The 15570-nt window shown below is 40.6% G+C and overlaps 1 protein-coding gene across 3 annotated transcripts in view; it reads right to left on the bottom strand.

Moving 5' to 3' along the window:
• Positions 1–15570, bottom strand: part of MON2 (MON2 homolog, regulator of endosome-to-Golgi trafficking) — a 409599-nt gene that overhangs the window by 193254 nt on the left and 200775 nt on the right. For all 3 annotated transcript variants that reach the window (XM_029615039.1, XM_029615038.1, XM_029615037.1), the window contains exon 21: positions 9813–9923. In XM_029615039.1, coding sequence (XP_029470899.1) covers positions 9813–9923 — 111 coding nt within the window. The remainder of the gene's footprint in view (positions 1–9812; positions 9924–15570) is intronic.

Raw genomic sequence — 15570 nt, 5'->3', positions numbered from 1 at the left:
TATTGTGGGAATAGTCAGCAGTCCTTTATTTTGTTCGCTGAAGTGTGTATGGTTGTAATGTCACACTGATCATACCAGTGTCACTGGAGTGAATGATTTTGAATATTAATGTTAATACTTTAAAACAGATTCGTGATTGTACTGTCAGCCAGTGTGGAGAAATCAGCGAGGATGCAATGTGATCAAATTTCTTAGTTCCTAGCAGGATGTTTTATTTACAACTCATGAGTTTGTTGCAATAATGTGGCTTGCTTGTTTTTTGTTTTTTTTTTGAGGCAAGCCACGTTATTGTATTTGCATATGATTAAACATGTATTAGTTGCTATGCATGCATTAGCACATTTTATGCATGCAAAGCAGCTAATTTCAACAGGGGTGGATTTTTTTTGGGGAAAAAGCATATTAACACAAATATTGAAGGATATCGCCATATTTATTTATTTATTTATGTAAAGGCTTTTATATACCGATAACCGTTTGCACATCGTATCGGTTTACAAGGAACAGAATGATTAAATAATATAGGGTAACATTTACATGGAACAATTGGTAACATAATAGAGTTAAATTAAGGTAAATAACAAACATAATAAAAAATATAACGTGAATATCAGGATTTCAATTGAAGACCATAACAGTTAACATGTGGAAAACTTACTGAGGTTTACAGATAGAGAGGATTAAAGATTGAGAGGGCGAGAGAAGGCAGGAAAGGGGATCCCCAATGTATGGAAGGGGGGTTGGGCAGGGAGAATATGGGATACCACTTGATAAACACTATTTTATGTAAACTGTACCCTTATCACAGCTTAGTAAATGTAATCCCATGATCTGTTAATTAATTTTAACTTACTAATACTTTCAAAATTAAGGGGCCCATATTCAGTGGCATATAGCCAGATAACTTGTGAGTTATCTGGCTAAATGCTGACTTTCCACCACTTACTTGGCTAAAGTTTAGTTGGATAATAGAGGGGCATTATAGAGACATAGTTAAATTAGCCGGATAAGTTATCCAGCCAATGCCAATATTCAAAGTCAGCTGGATAACTTATCCAGCTATCTCTAGTCATGCTGTAAAGTAGTCCTAAATTTAGCAGGATAAACTTATCCGGCTAATTTTAAGATAATAGAGTATATTCAATGAGACAACTGCAACACTGAATATCCTGACAAAGTTGGCTGGATAGGTTTATCTGGCTAACTTTGCTAGCCAGCCAGTGGCTGAATATTATCATCTATGAATCTAACTTTCAAACCTATCTGCGATACACCACTTGCATGCATAACTGGTCATGCCCGAAGATTAATGCTAGTATTTTAACAACTGTGCAGCAGGAGCTGCAGTTTATAATGTCCTGTGCATTTCTGCTCCAAAAGTGCATACGTTTCAGTGCACATGTACATTTCCAATGCTAGAAAATGCATACTTTTGCTACCCATTTTATAAACATACACACATTTTTCATGCGAAATAACGGTGACACTGGGTGAAAAAACATACAAAAATTTAACTCGGACAGGTATTTTATAAACTATACATGTATCCATTTACTCATCCAATACTTGGACGAGTATTGGAATCACTAACTCATCTTTTACTAAATAGCAATTACTGCGCATATTTCTGAACCCCACCCTGGAAGGATCCTAGACCTCCCCTATTTTTAATCAGGTAAAATGTGTGCGCAAAACTGAAAATGTGCGTGTACTCTCAAGAAATGTAAAAGTTTGAAGAAGATTACAAAGCAAAAACATACATTTTATCAAAATTAGCATTGCTACTTATAAAAAATACTATCTGGAAAGGTGCCTGCATCTAGATATATATGAACAAGATACATCAAAGACTAATCATAAATTCTGCAGCTGTCAAATCCTAAAATTTGCATATGCTCCCCTTGTAAAGGTCTAATCTGGTTAATACCAATGCTTGCAGGACAAATAAAAAATCATGCAGTTCGAGGAAAGGGTGCAATCTCCTGATCATTCATAACCTGAAAAATGACTGTTTAATTTGAGGTATCAGTGAGAGACTAGTATCAATGATTATTCCCAAACTATGTACCTGTTGACTAATAGGAATGATGGTATCAAGAAAATGAATGACAGTGGGGACATCGCAAAAGGGAAATCTATTGAGAACAGTCAATATTCTATAGAAACTTATGGAGGAGTCAACTATTAACATATTGTAAACATAATGATACAAGTTTAAAAGTTTCAGACCAAGAAGAGGACTGAATGAAAAACTGAATGTCATTGGCATACACTTGATAATTGACACTAAAACAGGACAAGATTTTACTAATTTTGGCTAAGTAGATATTGAACAGAGTTGCTGGAGGGCTGAGTCCTATTGGACTCCACTAATCACTTCACTCCACTCAGAACATGCTGGCCCCTATTCTTACTCGGTGTGTCCCATTACAAAGAAATGAAGAAAACCAATTAAGAACTGCCCCAAATATCCCCATAGAGTTCAACCGAGATAAAAGGATATCACGGTCTAGAATGCTGAAAGCAGCGGATATGTCCAACAGAACTAGGATGTATTCCACGCTGCTCTCAAATCCCTTGACAACGGTATCAAAAGAAGACAAGAGCAGGGTTTCAGTGCCGTGTAGATTTTGAAATCCAAACTGAAAACAATCCAAAATGGCACAATACTCAATGCAAATACATTCTACATTTGCACATATATACTATTTTTACGCGTGGTGCCCTTTTTAAAATCTACTCCTATATTTTGGAACCTAACATGGAGAAAAGTAATCCATACTGTAGTTACATAGTGTTAAGTTCCACATTAAGAGTTACTACCCAAGACAAGGATCTGAATGTCAAAGTGGACAATCCTGGTGTAGTGACTGTAAGATGGGCAATGCTCATCCCCCCCACTCCATAATCACAATACATACAAAAATCCAACCCTTGAAATCTCTGCCAAGTGAATTCAAAATAGTTATCAACATACTATTAAACTTTAGGAACTTTCATTAAATTTCTCAATCAAGCTGTTGCCATCTATGCCTACATACAGACTTCAAGCCCATATCTTCCAGAACTGAAACTGAAGGAAATCTAGTGAGGCTTGAATCTTTGCTTCCTTTGCAATTTCAGCATTTTCCTCAAGGTCCGAGTACATGATGCATATCGCAAACAAAGTAGTCACACAGAATGCAGTAAAGTTCAAAGTGGCAGCATGAGCATCCAAGTCGATAAACTGCATTTGAAAGTACTTCCTCCACAATAAAGTTTGACTTGGAGAAATCCTCAGGTGGCAGACACTTAATTCAGCAGCAGCAATAAGCTCCTAAATACCCCATGACAAAAGAACTCAGCCTTCAGCTGCAGAACATCTGAATTCATGTAACTAGTAGGCTGCTTGCATTTTCTTACTGCATCACTATTGCCACTCTCTGTCAATTAGGCCTCAGAATTCTTAAAGCCTAAAGTAAATCCTTGAAAGGCAGCTTCAGGAGTCCCTAGTGAAGAGATTGCCGAAGATCAGAACAAATTAAATAAAATTAGTTTACAACAGTTATCTTTTACCTTTCAAGTTTAAATGCAATTCAGTCCCACAGTTAAATGTAGGGAGATATCTCATGTTTTACCACTGAATCACCAAATATGAAGAAATGTACAGGCCAGTTGCTGACAGGCCCCAAACACTGTCACAGCAAGAGAAAGAACCTATGCCCCTAGCAAAACAGCACCTTCTCAGTGGAAAAAGAAGAGCCTTTGCCCTGATCCACTGAAAGATACTTTATCAAGATATGCTTGTTTGTCAGTTGCTGTGCAAATATAAAGTCAACAGAAATAATGCAACAACTTAAGCCCAAAAAAGCAGGAGTCACGGATGGGCCAAGGCAAGTCCACACAAAGACCCCCACCCTTGGAAGAGGGGAAAGGCAGTCCATCTTCTTTTTTTTAGGACAGTTCACAATGCTTCTTCTCTACCCCATAATCCCTTGCAATTCAGTTGCTTGTATATTGTGTTTGACATAAAGAGCTACTCCTCCCCCTTTTCTGTCCCCTCTGTCCTTTCTTTGCAAGTTATAGCCTGGAATGGCCATATCCCAATCATGAGAATCAGAGAACCAGGTTTCCTTAAGAGCACCAATGTCCAAGTCTGCCTCCACCAATAGGGCCTGCAGGTCTGAGATTTTGTTGCCCAGGCTACGAGCATTTGTAGTCATAGCTTTCCAGCTGGTCTTCATATTCCCCCTTTTTGAACTGATTGATTTTATTTACTCTTCCCTCTTCCTGTTTGCTTGGGTGTGATGTGCCAAATTCACTGCCCACTTCCTGCCACTTCACTCCCTAGTTTAAATGCCTGATAATGTGTGAGCTGAATTTAGCATCTTCTTTCCTGCCATTAACAAATGTAGGCCATCCTTACTCTATAATCTTTTATTGCTCCTTACACTGCCCCAGCCTCCAATGTAGCCAAATCCACATTCTTTACACCAGGTTTTGAGCTAGGCATCGAAATTATCTATATGGCATAACCTTTCCTTCCCTTTCCCTTTCCATAAACAGGTAATACTTCTGAATAGTCATAGAAACATAGAAACATAGAAATGACGGCAGAAGAAGACCAAACAGCCCATCCAGTCTGCCCAGCAAGCTTCACATTTTTTTCTCATACTTATCTGTTTCTCTTAGCTCTTTCGTTCTATTTCCCTTCCACCCCCACCATTAATGTAGAGAGCAGTGATGGAGCTGCAACCAAGTGAAATATCAAGCTTGATTAGTTATGGGTAGTAGGGGAAGTAACCGCCGCAATAAGCAAGCTACACCCATGCTTATTTGTTTTACCCAGACTGTGTTATTCAGCCCTTATTGGTTGTTTTTCTTCTCCCCTGCCGTTGAAGCAGAGAGCTATGCTGGATATGCGTGAAGTATCAGTTTTTCTTCTCCCCTGCCGTTGAAGCAGAGAGCTATGCTGGATATGCGTGAAGTATCAGTTTTTCTTCTCCCCTGCCGTTGAAGCAGGATATGCATTGAAAGTGAAGTATCAGGCTTATTTGGTTTGGGGTAGTAACCGCCGTAACAAGCCAGCTACCCCCCGCTTTGTGAGTGCGAATCCTTTTTTCTTCTCCCCTGCTGTTGAAGCAGAGAGCTATGCTGGATATGCGTGAAGTATCAGTTTTTCTTCTCCCCTGCCGTTGAAGCAGAGAGCTATGCTGGATATGCTTGAAGTATTTGCCACATGTCTAATCTTTTTCCCTAGATTTTGGAAATCTTTCTGTACTTTATGGACACCGTTTCTAGCATGGTCATTGGTCCCTAGATGGATGATAACATTGATATCTGAGTTCTTGCTTTCTTCTGTAATTGCTTTTCTGTTAGTTGAGGATCCTGGAAGGCAATTAACTGTTGTGTCCTCATCAAAATGAGTTCCCAAATTGGTTGCTCTGATTATTGAATCTCCCAGCAGAAGCAGCTTTCTTTTATGACATTTGATTATGTTGAAAGGTTTCTGGGTGCATTGGGTAACTACTTCCTTTTCAGACATTATTTCATGTTCTTGGACACAATGCCTACAGCTAACTAGTTGAAGACCATAAGTGTGCATGCATGGCCTATGCAGAATAGTTTTCTAGCCCTCCCTGAGATCTAATATAAGCAAGTTTAGGGGTGCAGGAACCTGTCTGCTACAGGACACTTCCAATTGCCCTCCCACCTTACTTCACGATCCTAAGTCAGGAAAAGAAAACATGTATTCTCCTCAGAAATAGCCTTTTGTTTGTCAGGTTTGGCAAGGTTTAGTATTTAGAAAATAATTCCTGTCTCTAACATCCTGGCCACTAAGCACCAGTTTTCCCTAAAGAAAGTTCAGTATCATGGGTGATAACAACATGACATAAACCTTAGCCACCCAATATATTAATCTTGTGGCTAACTTACCCCTGGGTCCCAGCTTCAGGTGATAGCCCTCGGTTTTATCTCTGAAGCAGACGCTGGCTGGAGGTCTGGAGACGGTGGGCAGGGGAGAGGCTTGATTCCTGGGCTTGGTACTGGCAGAGTGGGCAGGAGGTCCTGGAAGGAGACTTGCATCTGGCTCTGGTACTTGCCAGGCTGTCTGGGTTTGCTCTCGCCCTTCACCGTTCCAGCCTCTGTGTCACTCTCCACACTCCTGCCCTGGTCTCTTGGCCACACCTAGTCTTCTCCCTCCTTGATAGTAGGGCTGCTGGTCTGCTTCAGGTTCCCCTTTCTTTTCTTTCAGGGGTCCCTTCTCTGGTTTCAGGGTTTTTCTCAGGATTTCCCCTCGGGGTTTACTTTCCCAGGGGGTCCATTGTTTTTTCAGTCTCGCTTTTTCGGGCCTCGTTCCCTCCTTCTTCTTTGCCCCCCCCCCCCCCATCTTATACTTTCCATCTGATAAATATGCATAAGTTCATGCATAATCACATGGTGGGTGGAGGGCCTTTGCCACATTGCAGGTCTTTTCCCCCCTTCCTATTTCCTCAGGGGGTCCTGCCATGTTGCAGGTCTTCTTCTCCCCTCCACATTTCTTCAGGGAGAGAACTGTCACATCTGAGTGCCAAGCTGTGTGCCAGAGTGTTTTTCTCTGGCTAAAGGCAAAAAGGATAGCATTTAAGAAGTATAAAGGATCCCAAAAAAAGGAACAAAGGGAAGAATATTTGTTAAAACTTTGGGAAATGAATAAAGAAATAAGGAAAGCAAAAGTTCAAGCGGAAGAAAGGATAGTCAAAGAGGTAAAGCAAGGAGCCACAACATTTTTCAGATATATCAGTAAAAGAAGGGAGGTCAGAAGTAGTATAGTGAAACTGAAAGGTGACAAGAAGCAATGTGTAGAGAGTGACAAAGAAATGGCAGAAATATTAAACAAATACTTCAGTTCAGTATTCACTAGAAGACCCTGGAGGACTGTTGATGGTTAATAAGACCCTAGATGGGAAGGAGTAGATGAAACTCCATTTTCAGAAAGAATGTATGGGAGGAGCTAGGCAAACTGAACGTGGACAAGGCCATGGGGCCCAAGGACATACATCCCAGGATACTGAGAGAGGTCAAAGATGTGCTGGCGGGTCCGCTGAAGGACCTGTTCAATAGATTCCTGGAAATGGGAGTGGTGCCTTGGGATTGGAGAAGAGCGGTGGTGGTCCCGCTTCACAAGAGTAGTAACAGAGAGGAGGCCGGGAACTACAGACAGGCTAGCTTCACCTCAGTGGGGGGAAAATTAATGGAGACTCTGCTGAAGGGAAAGATAGTGAACTATCTACAATCTGGTGAGTTGCTGGTCCTGAGGCAACATGGATTCACCAGGGGCAGGTCCTGTCAGACAAATCTGATTGATTTTTTTGATTGGGTGATTACAAAATTGCATTGTTCAAATAAATAAATAAATAAGGACAACAAAATCATGGGTACATTGAATATGAACATGGCAGAGCAAAATACCACTACCACTCTTCCCTCTTTACCTTGTTCTCTAGAGCAGCTATAGAATATGAGGCAAATATTTAAGAAAAAGTTGAGCCCCTAAATTTAGGATCTATTTTCAGTTGAAAATTCACACACATTTAGGTTTCTAAATTTAGGCCTGCTATTCTTTTACCTAGATTTAGGCACCAAAGGGCCTGATTTACTAAGGCTCTTTTCTCCTAATCTGTGCCTATGGGAAAAATGCTTAGTAAATGAGGCTCAAAGTTAGGTGCCTAGTTCTGAAAGATCAGTGCTAAGCTCCTAACATTGATCCCCTGGCTCTAATGCCACCTCTATAGCCACCCACCTTTTAGGTTCCTAAATTTAGAAGCCTAGTAAAACTAAGGGCCAGAATTTAGGGATTTAGCCCTAGTATATTTTAAATGGGACAGTTTATGATCCTAACTCCCAAAGTTAGGGCCTAAACCGTTTGAAAACTGGACTCTATGTATCTGTGAAAGCAAAGCTGTAAAGCTACAGGACAGTCAACTTCCCCAAGCCAGCTCTCAGTAATATACAGAATATCTAGCTGCTTTTCTGCAATTAAATCATTAACAAATGCGTTTTCCCTTTAACTGAGCAAGCATTAAGCAAAGCAAGTTTTATCATCAAAGGTAAGGAAGTCCTTGGCCAGGGGATAAAGGTACAGTATTCTCCCAACTTTTTCTCCGTAGCTGGAAATCCCAGCCAATCATAATATGTTATTATACTTCCCTCCCCTTATAACTGTAGGAATATTTTAAAAACAAACAAAAAAATCTCCTCTCTCTGTAGGTTTAGATGCTCTCATATCATCTTTTTGCAAACCTCCCCTTTACTACGACCAAAACTCCACCTTTCTCATGATCCACTAAACAGCAGCTACCAACAGCTAGCTGTCTCAGCCAAATATCAAAACACACAAAAATGTAACTTGCTTTCCAATTGTGATAAAAATCAGGGTTCTACTACTTTGAAAGTCCATATAAGTCATTCAGCCCAAAGCTGCTCTCAAGCTATACCAGCCCATTGTCTTCCCTAAGGGGGCCCAGTCCTTGGGCTACATGCTCAGGAGACGGCCTGCGCCTGCTAGTCTAGCTGAAGAGTCAGGTTGGCCAGAAATGATATCAGCAGTCTGTATAAGCTGGTCCCGCACACCCAACTCTGGGTTACTGAATGGCCTTGGGAAGAAGAGTTACCAGAGGTTGCAGGCCGGAACAAGCAGCTGCAAGCTGAGGAAGTTCTATTTGTTCAAATTAATCTTTCTGAAGAAAACAATTAGAGTTAAATAGTTACCTAACTGTATTTTGCAAACAATCCAGTCTTCTATAGGAATACTATGGTTACTAGAACCTTATTGTCTCTTTATGTATTTCTTAAAAATGAACATATATATATAATTTTTGCAATATTTCTCAATTATCTATTAGTCAGAAAATTAATTTTATTTTCTTCCAAATTCTCAAGAGTTATTGTTCACATGGTTGTGTATCTATAAAACAGCACCCCTAGAACTCAGCAATTCTGTGCCTGTGGGAGAAACCATACAATTGACAACCTGCCACAGAATCAACATACCTGTTTTCCCCATCTCCTAATTCAATCTTTTGAAGAAATCTACAGGGTGCCTTCATTCAGTCTCAGCTCTCTCTGCTTCTGCCCTGCCCTTATAAACAGCCTGCAAGGAATAGGGATGGGGGAGGCTAAGCCTATAGCAGATGAAAGAAGAGGCACTCTGCTCCTTAAAAAAGCCCCTTTCCTTCTGTTTCCCTCCCCCACTCTTCTCCTGACCTGAAGGGATCAGGAGGGGAGAGATGAGGTAGAGTAGATAGAGAAAGCAATCAGAATGTTTGATCCCTTAAATTAAACCAAAGAGTATTTTGATATATTTCTTGGATGGAGTAATATAACTTTATAAGAATGTCATCTTCATACAAAGGTTCTTGAACCTGCATATGTGGCCATTTACAGGCTTGGATGTGCTTTGCAGGTCTGCACCTCCTAGAGTCTCACAGCTGGCACAGGGGCATTAATTTCAATTCAGAGAAGCCTTGATGATTGCCACTACTGCTGGTAAGTTTCAAACTAGTGCTAATTAAATCCCTTTTTGTATCTGTTACTGTGTGTCCAATATGTTCACATATCTTTCTATTTAACAAACAGCATACCAAACTGCTGATGCTGAGGGCATTTTTAGCATACATAAACTCATATACTTGGAAAGACAAGGACTTTCTCAAGAACATATAAAAAGGATGGTTGCACTATTTTATTTCAAAGCAAAAGTGACATTTCACAGTTAAAAGTCGTAACTTGTGTCTTAACTTGATAAACTTTTGAATATAAAAGGTAGTCAGTTACCCCCCAACATATTTTACCTGGTTTTGTGATAATGGAGGATCATGTTTAAACGTTAGCCCTGCTTTGATCAGTGAAGTTAAAGCTTCTGCACCCCACTCTCTCATTCTGGAGTTTGGATGCTGGCAGACCTTAATATATTGTAAAGACACAAATAATGAATAGGATCAATATTTTACAAACACAACAAATGAATTACAAAGGTTTTTATATCATAGATTCTTTCATGTATACAATGTGCACATCCTAAAGATGAGTAGTTTTCAATCTTGCTTTCTTCTATTAATTTGTCAATACAACTCAGTTTTAACTGATTCAATTAACTGAGAAAGACAACTAATGTTTAAAGGCATTCATTCTACATGACTAAACTGAAATTTAATATTGGGAAACATATCCGTAAAACAGACTTACCTTCTGAATAAGAACAAAAGGAAAGCAACAGGAAGAGAGAAAGGGAGAAAATGAAAACAAACTGTTTTGATTGTTAACAATTACCACAATCAAACTTTGTCCTACACATTTTTTCATAAAGCTGCAGCACTCACAGCAGATGTCTTTGGTATTATGTTGGTCATTAATCAAACAATCTGTCAATCAGATGGATCAATAAGCCAAATGCTACATATTCCACAAAAAAGTGTCAATTCTGTTAGGAAGGAGTGCTTACTTTCAAGAGCATCCTTTCCTCATTACACTGGGCTGGCTGTTCTGATCAAGTAAGAGGAAGTCAATTGTGATCCTACTCAGGATGTGTATTTGTTTTCATTCATTTTAGTAGTTTATAGCTCATAAAATGCCATTTATGAGCCTAAACTACTGAAACAAACAAAAAAAAAACCCCACACCAACATTTTCCAAAAGGAAGAAACAAACCAACAAACTGAACTAAAAACATTTTGCGTGCACATTCTTAAATCTTCTCTTTCTCAAAACATTATATTCAGCAATAAATTGAGCAGAATGCCCTAAGTCATTTGTCCATAATCCTTGGTGAGGACTACTTACTGAGCTAAGTAAACTTTGCAACTATGTAGCATAATTTTAAACCGCTAACATAGCAACATAGAAATGATGGCAGAAGAAGACCAAACGGCCCATCCAGTCTGCCCAGCAAGCTTCGCACTTTTTTCTCCCCTCATACTTCTGTTACTCTTGGCTCTTAGTAACCCTTTGGTTCTATTTCCCTTCCACCCCCACCATTAATGCAAAGAGCAGTGTTGGAGCTGCATCTAAGTGAAATATCTAGCTTAGTTAAGGGTAGCAACCGCCGCAATAAGCAAGCTACACCCATGCTTATTTGTTTACTCAGACTATGTGATTCAGTCCTTGTTGGTTGTTGTCTGTATATAGATCCACTTTTCTTCATTCCCCCTGCCATTGAAGCAGAGAGCTATGCTGGATATGCATGAAGTATCAGACCTTGTCCCCTGTCATTGAAGCAGAGAGCTATGCTGGATATGCACGAAGTATCAGACTTTGTCCCCTGCCATTGAAGCAGAGAGCTATGTTGGATATGCACATAGTATCAGACTTTCTCCCCTGCCGTTGAAGCAGAGAGCTATGCTGGTTATGCATTGAAAGTGAAGTATCAGGCTTATTTGGTTTGGGGTAGTAACTGCCGTAACAAGCAAGCTACTCCCCGTTTTTTGTGAATGCAAATCTTTTTTCCACATTTCCTCTTGCCGTTGAAGCTTAGAGCAATGTTGGAGTCGCATTAATTGTGTGTATGTTTATTGAATAAGGGTATTATCTCCAGGCAGTAGCCGTCATTCCCGCGAGCCACCCACTCTTCATCCACGTCCTCTAGACTTTATGGATCCACAGTGTTTATCCCACGCCCCTCTGAAGTCCTTCACAGTTCTGGTCTTCACCACTTCCTCCGGAAGGGCATTCCAGACATCCACCACCCTCTCCGTGAAGAAATACTTCCTGACATTAGTTCTGAGTCTTCCTCCCTGGAGCTTCACATCATGACCCCTGGTTCTGCTGATTTTTTTCTGACGGAAAAGGTTTGTCTTTGTCTTTGGATCGTTAAAACCTTTCAAGTATCTGAAAGTCTGTTTCATATCACCTCTGCTCCTCCTTTCCTCCAGGGTGCACATATTTAGATTCTTCAATCTCTCCTCATAAGTCATTCGATGAAGACCTTCCACCTTTTGGTCGCCCTTCTCTGGACCGCCTCCATCTTGTCTCTGTCTCTTTGGAGATACGGTCTCCAGAACTGAACACAGTACTCCAGGTGAGGCCTTACCAAGGACCTGTACAAGGGGATAATCACTTCCCTTTTCTTACTCGATATTCCTCTCTCTATGCAGCCCAGCATTCTTCTGGCTTTAGCTATCGCCTTGTCACATTGTTTCACCCCAAGGTCTCTCTCTTGCCCCGTGCACATCAGCCCTTCTCCCCCCATCGAATACAGTTCAGTCAGATTTCCATACCCCATATGCATGACTCTGCACTTCTTGGCATGGAATCTCAGCTGCCATATCTTTGACCACTCTTCCAGCTTCCTTAGATGCTGTCTCATTCTCTCCACTCCTTCTAGCACGTCCACTCTATTGCAGATCTTAGTGTTATCCGCAAAAAGACAAACCTTACCTTCTATCCCGTCTGCAATGTCGCTCACAAAGATATTGAACAGGACCGGTCCCAACACCAACCCCTGCGGCACTCCGCTCAACACCGCTCTCTCTTCAGAGTAAGTTCCATTTACCATCACACATTGTCTTCTGTCAACCAGTTTGCAATCCAGGCCACCACCTTGACACTCACTCCTAAGCTTCTTATTTTATTCACCAGTCTCCTGTGCGAGACTGTATCAAAAGCCTCGCTGAAGTCCAAGTAGATGACAGAGTGATCTTCCTTGATCCAATTCTTTGGTTACCCAGTCAAAAAAGTCAATCAGATTTGACTGACAGGATCTTCCCCTGGTAAATCCATGCTGCCTCTGGTCCAGCAATTCTTCCGACTGTAGATAGTTAACTATTCCTTCTTTTAACAGCGACTCCATTACTTTTCCCACCACAGAGGTGAGGCTAACCGGTCTTGTAGTTTCCAGCCTCCTCTCTGTTTCCACTCTTGTAAAGCGGGATTACCACCACTCTTCTCCAGTCACTCGGCACCACTCCCGTTTCTAGGGATCTATTGAACAGGTCACACAGCGGACCCGCCAGCACATCTCTGAGCTCCCTCAGTATCCTGGGATGAACCTTATCAGGTCCCATGGCTTTGTCCACTTTCAGTTTCCCCAGCTCTTCCCATACATTCTCTACTGTAAATGGAGTTACATCTACTCCATTCCCCTCTATTTTCTTGTTAACTAGTGACGGTCCTTCTCCAGGGTCTTCTTTAGTGAACACAGAACTGAAGTATTCGTTTAATAATTCTGCCATTTCTTCATCTATCTCCACCCGTTGATCCTTTTCACCTTTCAATTTCAGTATTCCACTTTGGACTTTACTCTTTTCACTGATGTATCTGAAAAATTGTCACCTTGCTTTACCTCTTTGGCAATCTTTTCTTAAGCTTGAATTTTCACTTTCTTGATTGCTTTGTCTCCCTCTGTTCTTCTCTTTGGGATTCTTTATATTTCTTGAACGCTGTTCTTTTAGCTTTTATTTTGTCAGCCACCTCCTTTGAGAACCAGATAGGTCTCATTTTTCTCTTGCTTTTCTTTACTTTTCTAACATATAGATTAGTTGCCTTGGTATTTGCTCCTTTTAGTTTGGTCCACTGTTGTTCCACATCTCTCTCGTTCTCCCAGCCTTCTAGTTCTTCCTCCAGGTACTTCCTCATTTCATCAAAGTCCGTGTTTTTGAACTGCAAAACTCGAGTCTTCGTGCTACATCTCCGTATCCTATTTGTGATATGAAACCATACTGTATGATGATCACTGGTGCTGAGGTGGGCACCCACCTGGACATTAGATGTTATCTCCATTAGTGAGAACTAAGTCGAGTATAGCTCCCTCCCTCGTGGGTTCCATTACCATTTGTTTGAACAGAGCCCCTTGTAGGGCATCCACTATCTCTCTACTACTGTTAGATTCTGCAGAAGGGATTCTCCAGTCTACATCCGGCATATTAAAATCTCCAACAATCACCACTTCTCCCTTCTTTCCTATCTTTTGTATGTCTTCAACTAGAGCTTTGTTAAGCTCTTCTATTTGATTTGGAGGCCTGTAAATCACTCCAATAGAAACGGAAGCCCCATCATCTTTTTTTAGGTCAGCCCATAGAGCTTCTTTGCCCCATCTTCTTTGTAGCTCAGATGCTGACAGACGTCTTGCACGGCTCCATGAATGCTAGTTCAGCATCACTGGAAAACCATTTGAGACGCTATAATACAGCCGCATAACTTTCCTTGCACAAACAATGTGAAAAACCAGCATTAGTGACATCCGAGCCCCTGAGGAAGGAGGGTTTCCTCCGAAACACGCCGTGTCGGAACAGCGTCGGATTACACTTGTTCTAACAACACTGGTTTGTCTACGGACACGAAAATCGCAAGTTAAGTATATTAAGAGACTCTATACCAGAGTACTAATAGAGACTGACTGTGCCGTGAGATAGCTACCTATTGCAGTAGCATCACATGCTCATCGAGACCGATGATTACAAGCAAAGAAAAGCTTGAGCCATTATAAGCTTTTACGTCAGCTTAAATAGTTGACATCTATGATGAGGTCTCTTTGAGCGTCCCCGCCGCTCTACTTATACGGGATTCCTCATTTGTTGTGGATATTGTCTTTGACATAAAGAGCCACTCCTCCCCCTTTCCTGTCCTCTCTGTCCTTCCTTAAGTTATAGCCTGGTATTGCCGTTTCCCAATCATGAGATTCCATGAACCACGTCTCCGTGACAGCAACAATGTCCAAGTCCGCCTCTATCATTAGGGCTTGCAGATCTGGGATTTTATTGACTAAACTACGAGCATTTGTGCTCATAGCGTTCCAGCTTTTCTCATTCTGGTTACAGCTTTTTTTGGATTGCTTTAGTGTCTTATTTAGTTGAATTTTCTTATCCACTTCACCCTTTTCCTTTACATTTTTATTTGTATTCCGGGGGTGACATTTCTGTATGCATTGGGTTTCTTCTCTCTTTTTGGATATTACATCAATCTCTTTCACAAGATCTTCTTCAATAGCTAATACGGAGAAGGCTTTTTGCACTTTTGTAACTTGATACAGTGTGTGTTTCCGCATCACAGGTCTGATTCTACCAGAGCCCACTGTAATTCTGTCTTTTGAGTTCCTTAATGCTCTATGTGAGTGAGAGGGTAATCTTGTGGGCTGCACAAAAAAATCAGTTAAAGAAAAAGAAAAACCACAGGAATTGAACTGCTGGTTGCATAGTGTTTTCCACTTCAATTTAAAATTCTGAAACTTTGAAATATTTCATTAATATTTATGCTAATTTGAAAACCACCTTTTAAAAGCTTTTTGACCAGAAAGAGGGTACAGAAGTCAGAAATTAAATTAAATCTGAAGTTATATAGTGAATGGTTGCACAATTTTATCAAAGCTCTTGGTTGAGATTTTGTTGGAAAAGAGTTCAAGAACCCTATTTAGCCTATGTGCTAAACGTTTTTTCTCAATTGACTTTATGGGAAAAATGTTTAATATATAGAATTCATATTGAGAGACAAAAAGAAGTATCTGTCTATACTACCCTATGCAAATGCTGGGGAGGAAGAGAGAAACATTTCTAAAGTTAAATCTCACACTCCCTGATTTACTGCCTACATTTACAGGTTTAAAACAGTCATAGCCATTTT

This window comes from Rhinatrema bivittatum, chromosome 9, assembly GCF_901001135.1.
Source record: "Rhinatrema bivittatum chromosome 9, aRhiBiv1.1, whole genome shotgun sequence".
NCBI lineage: Eukaryota > Metazoa > Chordata > Amphibia > Gymnophiona > Rhinatrematidae > Rhinatrema > Rhinatrema bivittatum.
This window is presented reverse-complemented; position numbering and strand designations above follow the sequence as displayed.